General features: G+C 44.5%; 2 protein-coding genes across 2 annotated transcripts in view; both read right to left on the bottom strand.

Annotated features, from left to right (window-relative positions):
- Positions 1-5,090: 5,090 nt before the first annotated feature.
- CYCS (cytochrome c, somatic) lies at positions 5,091-6,860 on the bottom strand. Its single transcript, XM_084621270.1, has 3 exons — positions 6,712-6,860; positions 5,824-6,000; positions 5,091-5,524 (listed from the first exon to the last, which is right to left on the bottom strand). Exons 2-3 carry the CDS (start codon positions 5,990-5,992, stop codon positions 5,376-5,378), a joined length of 318 nt encoding a protein of 105 aa, XP_084477396.1. The 5' UTR covers positions 5,993-6,000; positions 6,712-6,860; the 3' UTR covers positions 5,091-5,375.
- A 14,099-nt stretch (positions 6,861-20,959) lies between these two features.
- Positions 20,960-22,774, bottom strand: part of SPMIP4 (sperm microtubule inner protein 4) — a gene marked incomplete at both ends in the record, with an annotated part of 40,499 nt that continues 38,684 nt past the window's right edge. Inside the window, one exon of the mRNA XM_084618070.1 lies at positions 20,960-21,793. Coding sequence (XP_084474196.1) covers positions 20,960-21,793 — 834 coding nt within the window. The remainder of the gene's footprint in view (positions 21,794-22,774) is intronic.

The raw sequence follows: 22,774 nt of genomic DNA, 5'->3' as shown, positions 1-22,774 counted from the left end.
GATTGGGGCTGTTAAGTTTAGTGAAGAGATGAACAACAGGGGACATGATATTTTTATACAAAACAATGAATGGTACTGAGATGGTAAATCAGGATCTTCTACTCATCCTCTCTCATAATCCAAAAACAAGTGGACATACAATGAAATTAAAAGACAACAAGCTTCCCACTGATAAAAGGAAATACCCTAGTCCTTCCATGGCTTGCACCTTCCTCTTAAACATCTGGTACTGTGGCCGCTGTCAGAAAAAGAACAGGAGTGCTTGTGGCACCTTAGAGACTAACACATTTAATTGAGCATAAGCTTTCGTGAACTACAGCCCACTTCATCAGGTACATAGAATGGAACATATAAGAAGATATATATAAATACAGAGAACATGAAAAGGTGGAAGTTGCCATACCAACTCTAAGAGGCTAATTAATTAAGATGAGCTATTATCAGCAGGAGAAAAAAAACTTTTGCAGTGATAATCAAGATGGCCCATTCAGACAGTTGACAAGAAGGTGTGAGGATACTTAACATGGGGAAATAGATTCAATTTGTCTCATGACCCAGCCACTCTCAGTCTCTATTTAAGCCCAAGTTAATGGTATCGAGTTTGCAAATTAATTCCAGTTCAGCAGTTTCTCATTGGAGTCTGTTTTTGAAGCTTTTCTGTTGCAAAATTGCCACCTTTAAGTCTGTTACTGTGTGACCAGAGGTTGAAGTGTTCTCCTACTGTTTTTGAATGTTATGATTCCTGATGTCAGATTTGTGTCCATTTATTCTTTTGCATAGAAACTGTCCGGTCTGGCCAATGTACATGACAAAGGGGCATTGCTGGCACATGATGGCATATATCACATTGGTAGATGTGCAGGTGAACGAGCCCCTGTTAGCATGGCTGATGTGATTAGGTCCTGTGATGGTGTCACGTGAATAGATATGTGGACAGAGTTGGCATCGGGCTTTGTTGCAAGGATAGGTTCCTGGGTTAGTGTTTTTGTTGTGTGGTGTCAGCAACCACATACCACACAACAAAAACGAACAAAAACTAGTCTTTTCTGCCTCTCTTCCCTGTCTTCATTCAATTTTTTTCCTATCCTATATTCTTAGTTCAATTATTACTTCTTCCTCTCCTTTTCCCATCTTTTTTTTTTTTTTTTTTTGGACTGGCTCTCATACTCTCTCCCAACTGTCCATTAGAAGAATCTCCCTGTTTAACAAGGATCAGTACTAGGCCTGATACGATTCAACATTTTCATCAATGATCTGGAAGTAAATCTAAAATTCCTGCTGATAAAATTTGCAGATGATACAAAGATTAGCAGAATAGTAAATACTGATGATAACAGGGTAGTCCTATAAAGCAATCTGAATTGCTTGGTAAACTGGGCTCATTCAAACAAAATTATTTTTAATACAGCCAAATGCAAAGTTATACATCTAGAAACATTCCTACAGAACAGGGGACTGTATCCTGGAAAGCAGCAACTTTGAAAAGAATCTAGAGGTCATAGTGGACAAGCAACTTAACAGGAGCTCCCAGAGTGATGCTGTACCAGAAAGGGCTAATGCAATCCTGGGATGTATAAACAGGGGAGTAGAGAGAAGGAGTAAGGGGTTGATTTTACCTCTGTATAAGGGAATGGTGAGATCGATAATGGAATACTACATACAATTCTCATGTCCACATTTTTCAAAGAATGCTGACAATTTGAAGAGGGTACAGAAAAAGAACACAAATGATTCAAGGGCTCAAGAAAATGCTTTATAGCGAGAGATTTAAAGAGCTCAACCTGTGGAGCTTATTAAAAAGAAGATTGAGAGGTGATTTGATCCGTGTATAAGTACCTTCACGTGGAGAAAATACCAGGTATTTAAGGCTCTTTACTCTACTGAAGAAACACATAAGAACAAGTAGCTGAAATTCAAAGCCAGACAAATTCAAATTAGAAGGAAGACAATTTAACAATATAGGTGGTTACCCTTGGAACAAACTACTCAGCGAAGTGGTGGATTCTTCCATCTCTTGATGTCTTCAAATCAAGACTGGATGAGTTTTGGAAAATGTGCTTTAGCAAAATGCAAATTAGTCTTTAGTCAAACAAATTATTGGGCTTGAGACAGGGGTAACTGGATGAATTTTAATGGCCTGTGATATGTGAGGTCAGACTAAATGATCTAATTGTCTTGTCTAGCCTTAAATGCCACAGGTGGGATGCCCAAAGTGATTTGCAATGCTGAGTGTCATGGCACCTATTAGGCATATAGAAAATCAGAAGAAGACCCTGTGATCCATAAAGCCAAATTAGATGCCTAGGCTCTCTTTACAATGCACGGGAAGTGTTAGGCACCTAAGAATGAGATCAATGAAAGGCAACATGCTAAGTGGGGAGCTGCCTAAGATAGCCAATGGGAGATGCCAGTCAGAGGAGTGTGGGTGTTAAACCCTGCCTCTCTCACAGAGCCAATTGCCTAAGGCCAGGTCTGTATTACAGACATAATCAGTGTAATTACATTGTTCAGGGATGTGAAAAATCCACATCCCCAAGCAACGCAGTTATACCAACCAGTGTAGATAGTGCTATGTCCACAGGAGGGCTTCTCCTATTGACATAGCCACTGCCTTTTGCAGAGGTGGATTAACTACTCTGACAGAAGCTCTCCTGTCAGTATCATAGCATCTTCACTCGCGTGCTACCAGCTGTACTGCTGCTCTGTTTAAAGTGTAGAAGTGCTCTAACTCTGAGCTACAGGGAGGTGCTTATCTCTGCTTAAGAGTCCACGAATAGGAATCAACTGTCTCCAGGTGGCTTAGGCATGTAAGGCATTTCTTGCACGAATGAGTTATACCCCTGCCTTGCTCCACACCCAATTACTAGAGGAGAAAAAGGTGGTGGCAGGTGCTGTTGCCCTGAACTTTTAACCCAGTGGTTAGAGCATTCACCTGGGATACAGGAGACCTGGATTCAATTCCCCGCTGAGGGGAAGAAAGAATTTAAATGTGGATCTCCTTCCACCTTTCCCGTGGGTGCTCTAGTCACTGAGCAATTGCATATTCTGATGTGAGTCTCTCCTGTTGAAACTGTTTTACGGCATCTTAAATAACAAAAGAGGGATTGGAGCATGGGCACTGGACCAGGGCTCTCTATCTCCCAGGTGGGTGCTCTAATCACTGGCCTATTGAGTTATTCTCACTTGCTCACTCCCTCTTTCCCCCCAGCCCACTACCTGTTTCACTGTGGATAAATAATGAAATCAATGGGGCATTTAGAATTCAGCAGGAGTTTTCTAGATTGCAGTGGAGCCTAAAACTGGGATTTAGGCATCTACCTTTGCAGATTTAGGCACTGTCTCTGTATCTGAGCCACCACTGTGTAAGACAGAAATAAATCTCTGTGGGTATTTCTTCTGTGCAGGTATTCTAAATGAAATTTAATGTGTGTTAATGTTGCAGTAGCTCTAGATGAAGTTGTTTTATGTCTGACTAAGTATTGCTGCTTTACTGAGCACAAAGTCTTATTTGCACGCTTTATGATAAAAGTACTAGCTGGTACATGAGTGCATAAAGGGCTAAAGTGATCTTTCCCCTCCTGCTCCCTTAAGTTTTAATAATTCTTTAGCAGTTACAGAAGTTACACCAGCATTAAGAGGTAACAACACTTACCTTAGGCCAGCCCTGGAAGGCTGTAGCTTCTCTGCTGTTGAGTGCTATTAGCATTTCCTTTACCATTAGGAAGACAAGATTTTTTTTTTTTATTAAGTATTTGTTACTTAAACTGTTTTCCATGAAAACTAAAGAATGGATCATGGTAAGATATAAATAAAGTTAAGGGGTACTACAAGGGGAAAATTCAGAAATTGAATATGTACTGTAAGGAATGAAAAGCATCAGAAGATTACATTAAAATATACTGCAAAATAAATCATCACTTTGTTATGGAGAAAAAAAAAAAAGCTTTCCAATAAAGACATGTTGCCCTGTCTAGGTGATGGGCTGGTAGACTTCCCCTTCCACACCTCGTCACATGGAGTTTTTTCATACCAAACCACTGGTTTACCTTTTTTCCCCATGCTAATCCCTCTATCCCTCTTGCTTCCTGGAAGCCTAGTGCCACAGTGCAGCCATACAGCTTTGAGTTATGACCTCATTACTTAGTTAATAATTTCATAGACATTCAGGAAGTATTATGCTGGGAAGGTTTTTTAATTTGTAGTATCAAGCACACTTAACCTCATCATGTGTCTGAATGGTGGTACACAATAAATACATTTATCTTAACAATTCAGTTTTGTCTATGGAGAAAAAAGTTGAACCTTCTAGAGATTCCATTTTACACTGCAAAATCAAGTTTTCAGAAGTGAGCAAACAGCAGCATTTGCAAAAGTGAGGCAGAGAAGAAGACTTAATTTCCCTCTTCAATACTGCAAGTGCAATTCCTGCGCCTGTTGAACAGAAATTTCCTCTGTCCAAGTGGGTAGAGATATTAATAAGAAATATTAGCTAGATAAGAGTCCTTGCTCACAGATTCAAGCAGTTGTTTTTACGTTGTACCTTGGTAACTCCCAGAGCACTTGTTAATAACCTTTTTCGCAACAGTGAGGGTCCTTCTTTCAGAAGCCATAATAGATATCTAACATCTAGGACTGTCATTAGGCTCTGAGCAGTTTTAAGTTAACTATCCCTTTAAAAAGTTCCTATGAAGCAGAGCATTTCAATGATTATGAAGAGGATATTTTTGAACACAGGGCATGGGTTGTATCATGCACCATGAAATCAGAATAATCTGCATAAGCCAGGTAAGGCTTTCCGATAGCAGACACTATCAGAGTAGCTGGGACTCCGTCCAGTTTGCCTGTCAGGCTATGAAATCAAAAAAAGCTGCATTGCTAGTTCCCACAAAAACAGATGTCTCCCTACTCAGTCATATAGCTATATTAAATATTGTAGTCAAATTCCCTTGTTTGTTATTCTTTTTGGGGAGAGACATGATGGAGAATGCCAAGAAACTGCTCTTCTCTTTTTTGAAGAGCTGACCTATGTCAGAACAGCCGCACTATTGACTAGTGTCTACGTGTATTCTTTAGAATGAAGGAAGCACAAAAACACTTCTTTTTTTAATTGCATGATCAGGAATGACTACAACACATAGAACATGATTGTACTCATTCAAGCCCAATCCAATTTACATGTATTCCCATAAGTTACGACTGCCAAATAAATGTATTATTTAACAACCATCCATGAGCAACATTCTCTAGCTGATGAGACAGATTTTAAGAGGTTTAATATAGTGCATGTAAAAATAGAAAATTTAAAAACCAATCTCATCACAGAGACACTTTCATTTCCTTCTCTGTTGTGAAATAAATAAGGCAGCAGATAACTATTACTTAGAAGTGGCATCTTTGAGATATGCTATCAAGTCTGCCCTCTCTGTCTTCTTCTTTATGCCAGCAAAAATCATCTTTGTTCCTGGGATGTACTTCTTAGGATTTTCCAAGTATTCCATCAGTGTTTCCTCATTCCAGGTGATTCCTAAAAACAATTTAAGTTGTTAATATATATTTATAAGATGAGCCAATTACATATTTGAACTAATTAATCTTCTCCTCAAAAATCACTTATCTAAAGGCAAACATTTTAAATTAAATCAAACATAAAATACTAATAGAACTACTACCATTAGCAGCTGAATGTCATCTATTGTCTATTAGATGCCGTCTAAAAGAAAAGGAGGATACAGGCTAACAGGGCTGCTACTTTGAAACCTGTCTATTGCTCAGTTACCATTCTACACCTTCCATGTAACTTGGAAGAGTAACACTTTAGTTTACCTTTATTCTTGTTTGCTTCAGTGTAAGAGAAGTTCTCAGCTTGGCCAGTCTTCCGTCCAATTAGGCCATTCAGGTTAGGTCCAGTCTTGTGCTTGCCTCCCTTTTCAACTGTGTGGCACTGCGCACATTTCTGAACAAAGATCTTCTTACCCTTCTCAATGTCTCCCATTTTCAATGCTGAAAATGAAACAACCCCAAGGTCAGGTCTTTTTGGATGGACTTTAGAAGAGACAGGAAAGCACATGTATATTCTTAGGCGAGGCCGTTCTGGATAGCACCCAGCCGTCTAAAAATCCTCAGATATAATTTTGCACACCCAACAAGAAAATGAGCAGGGCTTGACAACACTTCTTTTTGGTTGCAGGGCTTAGAAGCGACAAAGCTAGTTCTGACTAGAAAACAGCTGCCCGCAGAGCTCTGCCTGGCCCCGAGGAGGACCTGTGCCACCGGGGCCCTGGCAAGCGCCCCGCGCAGGGAACGCCGAAGGGGCCGTAAGGCGCTGCCATGGAACCGCGCCCAGCCCAGCCCCGGGGCCCGCAGCGTGTCCGGCACCACGCGTGGCACTAAAGGGTCCCGGCCCGCGGCGCCCCAGGCTGACCTTGGCGGTGGCCCCAGCCAGCGGTCGGGCCCAAATGGAAACGGCTCTGTCGCCGGGCCAGTCATCTGGGGGGGGGGGGGGCAGCCGGGTGCAATGCGGGAGGCGGACCCGGGCAGGGGGCGCGGGAAGAGCCAAGGTCGGCGTGATGCCGGGATGGCGCGAAGCGGCCGCTGCGGCCCGGGCCGGACCCGCTCCCCATCCCGCGGGCAGCCCGAGCCCCGCACCGGCCCGACGGAGACTAGGGCAGCAGCAATCCCCTCCCCCACGGGAACCCTCCTCGCGGCACCCACCTGGCGGCCTTCTCCGCCCTCCGACCACTATCGTCTCTGCCCCACGCTCGCTGTCTGAGCCCAAGGACACGCCGTACCCGACCCTTTGTAGCCGGTGCCACTGCAACCAAACCACATCGGCCCTCGGCCCACCCACTCGAAGCGCTGGCCAATCGGGTGCCGCCGTGGGAAACTTTGATTTGTTTCTCTACGGGTCCATCAGGACAAACGTCACACAGCGTTTACACCAGGGTAGGTGGCTTCCAAGTAGACCCGGTCTCCGCCTTTTTCTCTACGAAATGGCGCATGAAGTACGTCAGAATACGTAAGAGGTACGACTAGGAGGGTAAGACCTTTGCGCATGCGTAGGATAGCGAGACGCAGAGGTCAACGGAGCAAGGTGAGGCTGCGACCTCAGCCTCTGCCTCGGTCAAGTCACGAGCTGCCTCTTCCCGCGGGCCCCGGGGGAGGAGCCTAAGCAGCGACGCGAGCCGAGAATCCCTCCTCGCGCCGGGGCGAAAGGGAGCGCCCCTTGCTGCGAGCCCCCAGCGCCCGCCCGCCCGCCCGCCCGGCCGCGGAGCGGAGCGGAGCGGGCTGCCCCATGCGGCGGTGGGTCAGGGCTGGTCGCTTGCACGGCGTGCTCCCCGGCCAGGGACCCGAGCCGGAGAGCAGGTGATGTCCAGGCCGGGGCTTGTCTCCTTGCCAACGTGCGTGGGGTTTGGTGAGCTGGTTGAGCCCAGCCCAGGCAGATCCCTGTGTGGGAGGGCTTCGCTGGGTCTAAAAGGGAGTATGTCGGGTCAGCGTGCGGCCAGACCAGCTGACAGCAATGTCGGTGTCCACACACAAAAGTTGCGCTGATTTCCCTGTGTTGGGTTAAAATCACGGCTGTGGTTAAACCAGTGCAACTCTGTGTGTGGACCCAGACTGTGTTTTACATCAGTGCAAAAGGCTGCTCAGGGCTTGGCTACTCTGAAAAGTTAGACCAGTGTAGCTGCGGCTCTCAAGGTGTGATGACGGGATGCTTCCTATCATGGTAGTTAGCATCAACACTGACACCTTACACTGGCCCAGCTCCAGTTTAATGGTTTAAGTGTGGACATAGCCTAAATCAGAACTGCAGTTTTTCACACTTGCTCTGCACAGGTCTGAATGGTCACACAGGGTGCAAGACAGAGGAGAATCGTGGCATTCATTTTCACATGCTGATCCCTGGCACATACATGTGAAACTCTGGTGTTATGCTGAGAGGAATTTTTTAAAGGATTTTAACAAAAATTGCTTCAGTTCTTTTGAGTTAAAGAAAAGCTTTTTAAAAAGAGTTTCTACGATAAAAATAAAAATATTGCCACTCTTCTAAACACAACTCAGAAACAGCTTAACCTTGAAACTCAGTATGTAATGTTCACCAAAGAGCATGTCATACCTATGCTTGGAAGCCAAAACACACTGTATATAAGTGAGGACTGTGCCCTAGGCAGACAAAGAAGAGAGCACTTTTGAATGGATGTCAGTGGGCACCAGGCCACTTCAGAGACTTAGAGCAGCTTAAGACTTTATGCCACTATAAGTTCTTAAAGCAGCTTAGAGGGTGTTTTTAGCCCTTTCCTCTTTTAAGGACCGAGGAAATTAAAAGCAAAACCATTGTCAATACAACATGAAGGTTGAAAAATTAAACTAAAAGGTCATAAGCAGTGTTGCCAAGTCTTGGGATTTTATTGCAGTTTTTGTGGTATTTGGTATCAGAGGGGTAGCTGTGTTAGTCTGGATCTGTAAAAGCGGCAAAGAGTCCTGTGCCACCTTATAGACTAACAGACGTATTGGAGCATGAGCTTTATGGGTGAATACCCACTTCGTATTTGGTGTATCTCTTGAGGGAAGCTCTGGAACCGTGATTATGTGAGAATCTCAATTTTAATTTAAAAAAAGTCTTGCAGCTCTAATTGTGACAAAAACCTTGAAAACATGACCCATGTGGATCTTAAATATTCAAAACCAGCCAGAATGCAAATAAAATTGATCTAATTTTTTTAAAATCATGATTTTAAAAACCAACCTAGTCAGGGCCAGCCTTACCCATACACAAAGTATGCAGTTGCATAGGGCACCAGGAAATTTGGGGCAGCTGTGTGCTGCTCCAGCCTCTGCTCCACCTCTTCCCCATGGCTCCCGCCCCTGCTCCCCCCCCAACCCCACTCCACTCCTTCCCCAAAGCCCCCGCCCTGCTCCGCCCCCACCCTGCCTCTTCCTGCCCCTACTCCGCCCCAGCCCTGCCCCCACTCCACCCCTTCCCCTAAGGACTGCAGCAGGGGTCAGGCCTGCCCTGCACTCACCGTGCCGCTGGCTTCCAGCTACACCACCAGTGAGTGCTGGGGGGCAGTTCCCCTTGTCTTTCAAGTCCAAGGCTGGGAGCCAGGGGAGAAGAGCAGAGCAGGCTGGGCGCCAGGTCACTCTACTTCCCGCTGCCCCGTGAGTGCGGGATCAGGCCTGCCCTGCACTCACCAGGCAGCAGGAAGTGGAGCGACCCGGCCGCAACCCGCTCCGCTCCGCTGGCTCATGCTGGGCGGCGGTTTCTGCCCTGCCCCGCAAGCCTGCTCCTGCCCGCCCCTCCCCCCAGCGGAGGCCTGGGGACGCCCCTGAACCTAGTGGTATATTGGGTCCTAAGTCATAATTTTTGAATGGTCATCATCATCATGTTCCCATTACGCTTCTGGTGTTTAGGGCAGTGACGAAGCTCCTTTGCTTCTGTCTGTTTCTGGCAAGTCTTTCAATGGTTCCCCAGCTGTGCCCCAGGTTTTTCAGCTCAGCTTCCAAAGCTCTTTGCCATGTTGTTTTTGGGCAGCCTCATTTTTGCTTGCCTTTGGGTGTTCATCTTATTGCTGTTCTGGTGATGGAATCAGTTTTCAGCCAAAGCACATGGCCAATCCATCTCCAATGCCTCCTGTCAATTATGGTGTTCATATCCTCTTGGCTGCACTGGGTCAACAGATCTTGGTTTGAGATTGTTCTGGGCCAAAAGATACGGGGGATTTTTCTGAGGCAGGTTGTATGGAATGAAGACAGTTTGGACATGTCATACTTTCTCATTCCCCAGCATTCTGCACTATAAAGTAATGTTGAAAGTATGCAGGCGTGGATGCACAGACCAGATCTTCACTCTATGAAACATAATAGAACAATGCTTAGAATGGCAACGGCAGTTCTACATAAACTTCATAGACTTTGAGAAGGCTTTTGATAGTATTCACAGGATCAGCCTATGGTGCATTCTGCGGGCATATGGAATCCCTCTCCATATAATCAACATCATCAAAAGCTTTTATTTCAACTTTACATGCAGGATTGACTACAGTGAGCTCAGTTTTGAAGTCAAAACAGGAGTACATCGGGGTGTGTCATGTCTGCAATCCTCTTCAACATTGCCATTGACTGGCTAATGCAGCGTACAACAGAAGACATGACATGAGGCATTAAATGGACACCCTTCTCATCCCTTGAAGACCTGGACTTCGCAGATGATCTCGCTCTCCTATCACATATCCAACACCATATACAAGAAAAAACTCGACTCAACACATTCAGCCAGCAAATTGGACTGAAAATCAATCGTAATAAGACAGATATCATAACCTTTAATATTGCCTCACCATCACCAGCACGGATAGAGGATTCTGTTCTTATCAATGTAGAAACGTACTTGGGCAGCACCATCAGCCAGGACAGTGGAACAAGCCAGGACATCCGGAACAAAATCAGTAAAGACAGGAAGACCTTCAGGAGTTTAAATACAGTCTGGAAATCATCAAAGTAGAACACCAAAACCAAACTCAAGAATGGTAGAGGTTGGCAATGATGGAGATGCAGAAACTTAAGATTCATATAATTAAACTAACATGGCCATGTTACATGCATGCTATATTTTTGTGATGGGATCCCTGGGGTACCACCTGGAATTGTGGGACCACTGTGCCCCCTTAACTCTCCAGCCTGGGCTGTCTCTCACAATGCTTTGCCAGTGACAAGCAGGAAACCCCTCCAGGCGCTGTTACCGCTCAGTCACCAGCATTCAGAGGCACACCCAGCTAAGTTGCATGAATACCCTCTAAGCCACCCTTGAACTACACAGCAAATTTCCCAAGCCCCCAGCCTTACATCCTAGAAATATACCATCTTACACTGTTCCAGACCTTTTGAACAGTGCAAGCTTATTTATTAGTATGCCACTTCGCCAAAGGAAAGTGGACATGCACCAGCTTTTCTAACTTGAACAGATTCCCCAAGCACTTTAGACAAACTCACTGGTAAGGACAAAACATTAAATTACATTTATTAACTACAGAAAGAGAGATTTTTAAGTGATTATAAATGGTAAGCATAAAAGGTCTTACTTAGTTACCATAAGAAAATAAAAAGTAAATGCATTCTAAATCCTAAACTTTAGACTAAGCAAAAGTTGAATCAAACAGCTTTTCTTACCTCACTGGATGTTGCAGGTAGGTTGTAGTTCTTAATACGCAGGCTGAATTTCCTTCTTATCCTGGGACCAGTGTCCTGAGTTCAAAGTCTTTATCTCCCCAGCGGTCTTTTTGCCTTCAGCGTAGGCAGGTGACGAGAGAGGTCATCTCATGATGCCACTGTCCGTTATTTTATACTCTTAGTCCATGTCCTTGGAAAGAAACTGTCCCAGGCATGTCCTGGAGGGCCTTGCTGAGTCACAGAGTTGAGCAATCCTCATTGTGTGGTGCTGGCACAACTGTCTCTTATTGGCATAAGAGACGACAGCATCTGCCATATGCTGTTCTGAAACAGTCCAATGCAGAGCATTGTTTCTGGGGGTAGGTTGAAACCTGAAAGTTATTTTATGGGGTTGGTAATGCTGGTTGGTTAGGAAAATAGCATTATCCCAGAATTGTTTCCAATGTGCCTCGAGTTTGAATGAAGATGCTTTAAGAGCGTTAGCCTGATCTCAAAAAGAGTGCAGAAGACCTCATAAAATGATAAGTTCAAATTGGCCATGGTTTGGTTATACTCACAAGCTGTGTGTGTTCTTCTATGGATTTTGTTTGGTGGTATGTATGCCAGAGTGGGCAACCACTGAATAGGTGTTGATGTTAATGTTCCAGTTATGATTCTCATTGCTGCATTAGGCTGTGTGTAAGTGGGAAGATGGTCCTCAATTTGTGGAGAACTGTTTTGGCTTCTGTACTCCCCTGGTGGAATCGGATAGTGAAAGGATCTGAGTCCCTTTACCCAGATGCCTTTCTGACTTTAAGGACTTATCTTCTATTTTCCCATATGGCAGAGTCCTCATAATCCTGGTAAGGCTGGCCCAGGATTCCTGGAAGGCTTAACCCTCAATCTCGTCATGGTCACTTAGGACAAGAGCTAGGATGTCCCCACTCTGGGATACTTTCTTCTTACCCGCTACTTCCCTCACCCACTGATCAGTACATTGTTTAAACCAAGTACAATTTATTAAACAACATCAGTAAGCAAAATAAGGGACAAATGGAAAAGGTTAAAGGAACAAATCTCTGCAATTTAAGAAAAGTTCACAGTCTGTTCTGCACAGGTCCCAGGCCTTCTTCCCAGGACCTGGTTGCACTGCAGTCATACTGCAGGTAAGACACCTGCCCTGGGGGTGGCTACATGGCATCAGGTTCTAGGTGGCGGGACCCTTCTCCCCCAGCATTGGCCCTCCTGTCATGTCGAGGCCCTCTTGTCTGGTGATGTCTCCCTCTGCTGAGCAATTGCTGCCCAGGGTCCCACCTTGCTCTCCCCAGCTGCTCACAGTGCTTAGCCCTGGTATTAGTTGTGGCACGGCCAGCATCCGCTATCCTGGCTCTGGCCCCGCAGCTCCTCGTTGAAGCTCCGGCTTGGCTCACTGTCAGCATGGCTGGTCTCCAATGCTCCAGCTCCCCAGTTCCAGGCTGCTTCAGCTCCGCTCTGCCTCAATGCTGCTGCTGCTGTTCTGGCTCCAGCCCAGCTCTGTCTTCTCTCTCTTTGGGCTGCTGCTCTCTCCTCAGTGGCTGCTTTGCTTCTAGCTCAGCTCTGGCTGCTGCTCTCTCCTTATCTCTGCCCAACTCTGGCTCAGGCAGCTCCAGCTCAAAGGGAGGACGGGCCCCAGGCTGTTGACTCCTTCATTGGCCTGCCTGCTCTGTCAATCTGGCTGACTTGGAACATTGCTCTTTCCCCACTGGCCCTGGGGATTGTCAGTCTTAGGATCCTGATTTCTTTTGCACCCTTTCTCCTGGTATTGGGTGAAGACCAACCAAAAAAGATCCCCTCAAGTTTCAGTAAGTGGCCAACAGCCCCCTTACATGTGCATCCAGAGATCTAGTATATGAACTGCCTGCTCAGACTGGTGTGCAATATTCAGCAGTTGAGTATACCAGTGCTGGAGTCACTGGTTAAAGGGTGTGTGCATCACATAAAGTGTGTGTGCATGTTGTGCCTACAAGTTTTTGGATCGATTTCAATGGACTACTCTCAGTAATAAAGTTAAGCGTATGCTTTAGGAAACAGGCCTAAAAGAGACAAGCCACTTGTATGTAAGAGAAAAACGGGAGGAGTTAAAAAATCCCAAGGTAAATATAGTAGAAATAGGTATATTTCACTTGCAAACATCAGACCCTAAATATGATTAATGAAAACTATGTAGCCCTTTGTTCGATGCCTGCAAACTTTACAATACTTTTGTTAATGCTGTAAATTTAGTAAAAATATCAAGATAAGAAATTGAAACAGAATATCATTGCTTTCTGACCCTGTATAGTGTGTTTTTAGTAAGAACTTTGGATAATGCTTCCGTGCTAAATTGTTGGATTAGATATGTGGGAATTGAGAGGACTGATTGCTGGAGAAACATCAGACAGCATTAAATGCAAATCCTGCACATAGTATGTAGTGTGCTTACAAGAATTTAATGTGTACACTGTGTATTATTTTCCAGAGCTGAAGAGAATAAAGTCGTGGCTTTCCCTGCCAGAATCTGTGTGTCTCTGAATTGTAGGAGTGGGTTAAAATTAATCTGAGTACATTTACAATGTAGTATTCATTTGTTCCCATTGTCTGAATTTTAGCATCAGTACGGCATTTGTTTATGAATTTATCATTTTAATTTTTCAACTATTTTCACATTCTAGGTACAACTGAAATACTCCTAAAAAAGGACCCTGACTGTTTTTCTAACACCTCAAACAATTATGCAAGAATGATGTACAAAAATTTTGAAACAAAATTTTTTTTTATTAAATTAATTTTTTTTGAAGGGAAAATAGTGAAATCAAATAAATATGTACAGAAGGTTAGGTCCAGTTACTAATTTAAAAAAGGGAGAAATATATTCACAGTCAGAGTTTTTTTTAAACAGAGAACATGTAGCTAAGAGAGGAAGTATAGTTTTGTGGAATTAGGATGGGACTCAGGCAATCTGGATTTAGTTCTCAGCTCTGCTACAGCCTGTGTGTGTGTGATCTTGGGCAAGTCACTTCATCTCTGAGCCTTGGGTCACCACCTGTAAAATGGAGATAAGTATACTTCTCTACCTCTCGGAGATATTCGTTATCATCAGTGAGGTGCTCAGATAGTATGGTGATAACGGCCGTAGAAGTGCCTAGGTAGGTAATGTATACAGAATGTTATATATATGAAATACAGTATGTATGGAAATTGGGCACTTTGTTTCTGATATTTATTAATGAATGTGACTAAAACTTCAGCCATTTTGAAAGAGGAGGATTGTGACATCTGAAAGTTGGTAGTAAAAAACTCAACCCTGGAAAGTGTTAAATATCAATCTGTTGAATAGTCACTTTTTTTTTTCTAGCTGAGGACCCCCTTCCTAACGTAATGGTAATTTTTTTTTTATAAATGTCTCCCTATCTCACGCTAGGGTACTGAGTAGTTCCTAGCTCAGTATGTGATCAATGGGAAAAATAGGTAAGTGTTGCTTCTGCTTAAAAATGACTCCTAGGAGTATCACAGATACTTTACTTAAAAAAAAAAAAACAACCCTGCTTCTGTGAAGAGGCCGGCTTATGATTAAATAACACACAGAAAAGTGCATCCATCCTCTGAGCTCTGCAGAGTGCAGCTTTTCAATAGCCAACTCACATAATTTTATTGTGAGTCTCTCGCTATGTGGTGTCTTTCTTAAATCTCCAGTTCCTGGAATCTGTTGATTTTTCTGAGAACCTCTGTTTTCATCTAAAAAAAAAAGAAAGTATGTTTTTTCTCATGGCTGTGGAGAAAAGCTTGGAAACATGAACTCTAGAGACTCAAAAACTCGGAGGGCAAATAAAGAGAATCCACATTAATATTTTTAAAATGTCATGATTTCAGTACCAGTCATGATATTTTGGGGTCTGGCGCAAGATTTTTAAAAACTTGGGGTTGGTCTTAGAGTTTTCTGTTTGTACAGCACCTAGCACAATAGGGTCCTGGTACATGACTGGTGCTCCTATGCTCTACGGTAATACAAATATTAAGAAATAATAAACACCAGTGCTTGAGTAGGTCAGATTCCATCCATCAGAGGGCACAATACAACTGCGGTAATTGCAGTTGGCCTATCTTTCTGTATAGCTGGTCAAATCTGCCACTTTTTCAGTCTACTTTTTAATCATTTTTGCTAATGGATAAACTAATTGGGAATAGGCTGTTCAGACTGTCTCCTGCTGTGATTAAGTGCCTCTGCAGCTCTGTTATGGTCAGAGATTATTATCCTGTCACTCTGTTATCATTTGGTAGCGTGTTCTAAAGTAAATCTAAGTTATAGCATTGTAAGTAGTTGTAGCAGAAGAGTTGGCTGTCAAATTATTCTCCAGGGCATCAACCTACCCAAGAAAAGCTTCAAATTAAGTCTACTTTGTAAGATTTATATGGTTCGGTCTCCTTATGTCATGATATTTTAATCTTATGTAATCTATAAAGCCTTTGCAGTTCTTTTATTAAACTGGCCAAGGCATCAGGGCATTTCTTAAAATAAGAGCACAAGGATGGTGCTACGACGCACATTAAGAGTCATTAAAAAAAAAAGAGAAACCTGAAGTTGACCTTTGAAGAATTTTCTGTGAAGCAACCCTGATGACATATGTAGGACAAAGTCCTGTCTTCTACCATGGAGGGCCACAACTCAGCAGAAGTAGTGCTGGTCTGCTGCAGAAAGAGGGGTGGTGCAGAATTTGGAGACTTTGTGCTGGTGTCCATACACCCTGTGCCCTGTAGAGCTCCATAGGGACTCCCTGTGTCATGTATACAAAGGGCTTGGAGCTGGAGACTGACCATGTGAGATGGTGGATACAGTCCAGTCACTTGCTGTATGTTAATTCCAGGATTTGGGGCTAGATCCATAAAGCATTGCAACATCCAACTCCTTAGGGCCTGCCGCTTAGTGAAATCCTCAGCCCCAAGTTAGGCAGCCAGACTCACAAAGCATCGTACAGGGGAGAATTAGGTGTTTAAGAAAGGGATTTATTGAAGCCAGCAAGCTGAGCAGGGAGATGCCTCTGCCAGCCAGTAGAAAATGCCTAGGCTGTTAGGCACCTCCCGCCACTCAAGATGCACAGCTGTGAGGCCTCTCCTGGAAGTTCATCTGCTTAGATAGCCCATACCCTAGCACTGGAATGAGCAAGAGCAAACTGGCTCACTATAACCAATAGATAGGTGTTCTCCTGGGACGTGGGAGAGCTGGGTTCAACTCCCTGCTCTAGCCTGCGGATTCAAACATGAATTACTCCTGGGGAAATTCTGTGCGTGTGCAGAATTCATGCCCCACCCTGCAGATTTATTTGCTTCCCTGGAGAAAAATGACTTTCTGACAGGGAAGCAATGGGAAGCTGCAAGAGCAGTCATGCTTCACTTCCTAGCAGAGCAGGTACATCGTTTCAGGCACCCGGAGCAGCTGGCAGAGAAGTAAATCACCGCAGGGCTGTGGACACCCCAGCCAGTGGCTCCTTCCCTGAGCTGGGATCAGCTGCTAGTCCTGGTTGGGCTGGAGGCAGGAGAGGATGGAACTTCCTCTTCCCCTGCAAGGAGTGGCTGCGGCTGTGTCAGACCCACCCCCAGAAACTTCCCCCAGCTGCAGGAAGTTCAGCATCCTCCCCGGCTTCCTGCCCCCATCGCTCCTCAGCTGCACAGGGAAGTCACTGTACGGGGAGCTGCACCCACATCCGCCCAAACCCCATGCATCTGGACCTCCCATACCCAGACACCCCTGCCAAGCCTCAGCCCATACACCCAGAACTCCCCTAGCCCTCCATACCTGAACCCCACCCCAACTGAATCTCAACTCCTGCGTCTGGAACCCCCTGCACCCAGACCCCCGCCTCCAGACTGCCACCCTTGCACCCAGACCACTCCCCACTGAGCTCCCTGCACTCAAATCCCCACCCTGATGATTCCCACCCCCCTGCACCACCCTGAGCTCCCACATCCAGACCCCCACACCACTGACCCCCAAAGAGCTGCACCTAGACAGCAACCCCACTCCCCCAGCACCCAGACCCCTTGCTGAGACCCCTAACCATTTTTACCTGGAAGCCCCGGCAGAGTCCCATTGCCTCTGCACTTGGAACCCCCCCCCCACCCCACGAGCCTCCAGATCCCCCCACACCTAGACTCCCTGTTGAGCTGCTTGCACCCAGATTGTCCCACACAGAATCTGTTCATCCCACACCTGAATCCCCCCACACTGAACTCCTCCACACTTGGATCCTGCTTGGTTGAGCCTGCCTGCCCCACACCTGGTGCACGTGGCACAGAGGGGCAGGCCCAGGCCTTGTGCTGTGTCAGGATTGGATGCAGCCTCACCACCGAGTCTGCATCCCCGGGGTGGGGAGGCTGCAGGGTGATCTCCAGCCTTCATGCAGTCAGTGGCCCACTGCCATGCTGGAGCCTCTGCATTTATTTATTGACAAATAAAACTTGCAGAATTTTAAAATACTGTGCGCAGAATTTTAAAATTTTTTGGTGCAGAATGCCCTCAGGAGTAATGAATCCACTAGATGAATGCCCTAACTATTGGGCATATACATACACACTCTCTCTCTCTTACTACCTGACCTGGTCTCCCTCAACTAACTTCAGATGGGTTATGTGTGCTCAGAGCACATCTACCAGATGGGGCCCTGCAGGTGAGAGAGTTTGAAAATCCTGTTGGGGTTTAGGTGTGAGGTAGGGCCCTGAGCAGCCAGTAGCTTGATGGCATCAGGACTTTGGCAGCTTTGCGCTTGCCTACCAGCAGAAATTTAAGCACCTCCATGGTTAGGCGGCAGCTTAGGGGGTTGTTTTTGTGGATCTCAGTGGTGCCTAAATGTTGGGTGTAGGCACCTAAAGTGGCAGTTTGTAGATCTAGTCCATAATAAGACATTTGTGATCAAACTACCTGCCTGGCAGATAGTTTGAGAGTCATGTTTCAATATCATGGCTACAAAATTAACTGCTCATTTTGTCTTGTGAGTCTAGTAATGTGGGAACTGCTATATCAGAAGAGATCTATGGTCCAGTCCTGTCTCTTGCAGTGGTCAATGCTGGATGCTTTAGTGGGCTTTTAAATCTGCCCGTGATCAGCTTATATCCTGAAGCGTAAGGCTGATAGCACTTAGAATGTTTATTCAATTTACTAGAACTGCAGATGCTGTTCTTATGCTCCTAGGATTTGTGTCTAATCCTTTTTTGAATGTTGCTAAGCTCTTTGTGTTAATAGTATCCTGAGCAGTAAGTTAAACAAGTAAATTAGTACACAGTTTACAATGTGCTTCTTTTGATCTGATTAATTTCACTGAGCAAAAGGTCTTGTGGTTTCTCATTATAGGACTGAGAATATATTATAGGAATGGCTGATAGGCCTTTTCTATATGAAATATGTTATGTCTCTTAACAAACTAGTTCTCTTTCCAAATGAATAGTCCTGTTCTTTTTAAATCTCTCCTAGGATGTAAATAACCCTTTCAAGTCTTATATTCCTTGCCCTTCTCTGGACCTTCCTTATTTCTAAGATGTTGCTTATGAACTGTGAACAAAATTGAATGCAGTAGACTGAATATTTTTATGACAACATAACATTCTGTATTCCCGGTGGTTTACCATCTCTTTTGAATGCAGCTTCCCATTGCGTAGAAGTTGCCACTGATTTTGAAATCTTCTCTCTGACAGGTTACAACTAATTTAGAACCCATTAGTGTCCAGGAGTTGTTTAAATTGTACCACTTGCATGACGTGTCTCAGTTAAATTTAATCTGCCTTTGTGTTGTCCTGTTAATATTGTGTTATATCCTACAGGAATTCCTCACACTCATCCTTAGTCTTAACAGCTAATTTAATCACCCCTCGTCTTAATAACCAAGGATCTGATTTTGTCCACATATAGACAGAAGATGCATTGTATGCTGGTCTCCCACTCCCATGGCCAAAGGGGGCTCAGCTGCTGGCATTGCATCATTTCCCCTGATGTCTAGAGAGTCAGAGAGCTCTCTGTGGGTCTGGGGATCTGTGCAGGGAATGGGGCAGGACTGGGAAACACAATCCCTCTTCCAGTCGGCCCCATGGAGTTCCCACACATAGATATTATAAATCCCTGGCTAGATTATCTTTCAGTCACCACCCAGTGCCTAAGGAAAGTCCAAGGCAGCTGCTAGCTGCAGGAAGCCCCCCACTGGGGTCATGAAGTCAGGGAGTGGGAAGGGACTGCCAGGGCCATGTAGTCAGTGTGGATATGATTCTATATCCCACTAATTTGTGGGGTCTGTCTGTGGGGAGTGAAGAGGCAATTCCTGCTCCTTCAATGGAACAGTTCAGCAGACAAAAGTGAAGAAAGCCTTGTGGCATCTCCCACCTCCTTCATGTCCTCCTGGGGGCCTAATTTAATAATCCCTGGTTTAAATAACTAATTAAAAACCTATATAGGCTTGTGTCATTAGCAAATGTTGGCACTTTACTAATCCCAATCTGCCTCCTAGCTCCTTAATAAATTTACTAAGACCATGCTTAACCCAGGGATCAGCACTGGAATATCCCACTATTAACCTCTCTCGGCAGTCAGAATAGCTTGTTAGTCTTACATTTTGTGTCCTAATTTCATAGCCAGTTCTTAACCTGCAATAGGGCTTCACACTAAGTTTCCTTAATAGTTTCTCATTTTTAACGGGGGCCTCTATCAAAAGCCTTCAGAATGTTTAAGTACATTCTGTTTAGTGGTTTGCAATTAGCCTCTAATTCGTTAACGTTGTCAAGGATTCCTAAACAGGTAGAGAAGCACAATCCAGCCTTCCCACAACAGTACTGCTCTATTTCTATCATATACTCAAAAGTCCTTTATAGTTTTCTCAACTATTTTTCCAACCACTGAGCTAATTCCCATAATCATCCTTAGACCTTATTTTAAAAACAGCTACTCTAGTGGCTCCTTGCAGTCCTTTGGTGGTTGTACTTAATGGCAAATTACACATTTTGCTTAGGTTTCAGAGTAGCAGCCGTGTTAGTCTGTATTCGCAAAAAGAAAAGGAGTACTTGTGGCACCTTAGAGACTAACCAATTTATTTGAGCATAAGCTTTCGTGAGCTACAGCTCACTTCCTCAGATGCATATCGTGGAAACTGCAGCAGGCTTTATATATACACGGGGTGGGGGGGATGTGAGAAAACCTGGATTTGTGCAGGAAATAGCCCAACTTGATTGTCATGCACATTGTGTAAAGAGTTGTCACTTTGGATGGGCTATCACCAGCAGGAGAGTGAATTTGTGTGGGGGGGTGGAGGGTGAGAAAACCTGGATTTGTGCTGGAAATGGCCCACCTGATGATCACTTTAGATAAGCTATTACCAGCAGGACAGTGGGGTGGGAGGAGGTATTGTTTCATATTCTCTGTGTATATATAAAGCCTGCTGCAGTTTCCATGATATGCATCTGAGGAAGTGAGCTGTAGCTCACGAAAGCTTATGCTCAAATAAATTGGTTAGTCTCTAAGGTGCCACAAGTACTCCTTTACATTTTGCTTAGTGGCTTACCTATTAATTCTAGGGCTCCTTCACAACCGTTGGGTGAATGCAGTCCATCCCTGGGGATTCACTACAATTTATTTTTTGTGTTCCATCACCTTTGTTTTTTAAACAAAAGGTTTTGTGTCTCAGACTGTGGATGTTCTTTTCATTACTTTAACAGTAAAACAGAGGAAAATAGCCCAAAATATAAGCCACAAAACATCAGATCATAAATATAAGAAGAGGGATCGATGGGGTCTTTTTTTTTTAATTTAAAGGGACAAAGGCACATGTCAGTTATAGAAATAAAATGCATTGAAGCCATAGAATGTGTGCCTCCTCCCTTCATGAATATTATCCCTGAGGTCTTTTGCTTCTCCTTTAATAGAATTATGAAAACGTTTGTGTGCTCCTGTTTTAGAAAAGGAATCCTGAAGCTCGAGTAATGATGTCTGAGGTCGAGGCACCCCAGAATTAGGAATCCATTCAGGCAGTGCCATGTTAGGCGGGTTGCCATCCAAATTCAAAGCATATTGGGTTTCCTCTTGATCATTGCACTCAGGTTGAAAATGTCCATCTTCTCCACCAGTTTGATTCTTTGGTACACCTGGCTTACAAAGACTAACTGGGTTGTGCCATACAATGTATTGGTCTAAATGGCTAGGTTTCAAATCTTCATAGTAAAGGGAATTCCAAGACGGTGTGGGAGAAGGGTCAGAGTCAGGTCTGACTGCAAGCTGCCTTCTGTACAAAGCTTCCATTTGCCATGTATCTGTGATTTTCTGAAATTTGTTTACTATACGTCTGTTATCCTGACTCTCATCTCTCTGGTAACATGCTTGAGGCAGATGAAGAGTCTGCAGTGAGTCCTCCTCCCTTTTCTTGGCTTCGTTTTCTGTATGTTTACATTGCTGATCCAGATTTGTCGCTGTTTTCCTATTGCTAAGTATCACGTCTGAGTAACTGGGTATGACAGCATGAACTGTGTACAAAACTGGAGGCACGTGGACATCTGAGGAATCCTGTTCTTGTAAAACTGATTCGTGGGGACGCCGACTTTGGAGGAAACGTGCGATGCGCCCTTCTAGGGGTCTCACTTGTGAGAGACTAGGCAGAAATGTTTCTTTCTGTGGGAGTCAAAAAAAAGGATTAGGGTTGGCATCTAAACCTGTGCATTTAACAAAGGAAAAGTGTCGTGGCTGGTGGTCCTGATCATTGGCTTACTCTGCCAAAAGGGTTCAAGTGTGAGTCTTCATCCACAGCCCCATACTTGGGGTGGTGCGGAGGCGTGCTGCCAGAGTCAGGGCACAGAGTCAGGGGGAATATGGCCACTGCTTCACCCTTTGAAAGTGAGCAGTTAGTGCCCTCCCGTAGACACGCCAACTCTGGTGGGCTAGGCGAGGAGCCTAGACTATGATCCCACCCCTACCCAGAGCATATTGGAAGGCTATAGACCTTTTCCTTGGGAGAGGACAATAAATGTATTGTGCCTAGCATCTATGTACAGGACACAAATGGGAGGAGGCTTCTCCCACTTTCTGTGGTTACCATCCCTCCTATTTGTGATCTTATGACATCCACGTTGCAATACCAACAAATACTTATGTTAATGTATATTGTTTAGCTTCTTTTAATGTAATTTAGCAGTTGGAAGCAATGAGGATCATTAAAACCATATGGCCAGCCAGCTCTCTGCAGACCATAGTTTGGAGAACCACTGATCTATCGTCATTATTAATTATTTGCATTGCGGTAGCACCAAGGAGCCTCAACTAAGTCAAAGCCCCATTATGCTAGACACTGTACAAACAGAGTAAATGACCATCCCTGCCTGGTACAGCTTGCAGTCTAAAAATTACTCAAATAACCCAAATGTTTTATTTCTGCTATTTATTTTAAAGTACTAATGTTGTTGGGACAAACAGGTCTGGCCCAGAGTGGACACAAGTTCTGAGGCCAGAGGGCAAGGAAAACTGACCTGTGTTTGAATTAATGAGAGCTGCCATTTTGGATTTTCTCGTCTAGAAGCAAGTTGTTGAAAATACACTTTTCAAGCCTTCTTTATACATCATAAAGAAGGAGAAAAAGGGCACAAACTATTTTTTTCC

This window comes from Lepidochelys olivacea (genome assembly GCF_965140295.1).
Source record: "Lepidochelys olivacea isolate rLepOli2 genome assembly, chromosome: 2".
NCBI classification, from domain to species: Eukaryota; Metazoa; Chordata; order Testudines; family Cheloniidae; genus Lepidochelys; species Lepidochelys olivacea.
The sequence above is the reverse complement of the archived record's forward strand: the minus strand, read 5'-3'. Positions and strand labels throughout refer to the sequence as shown.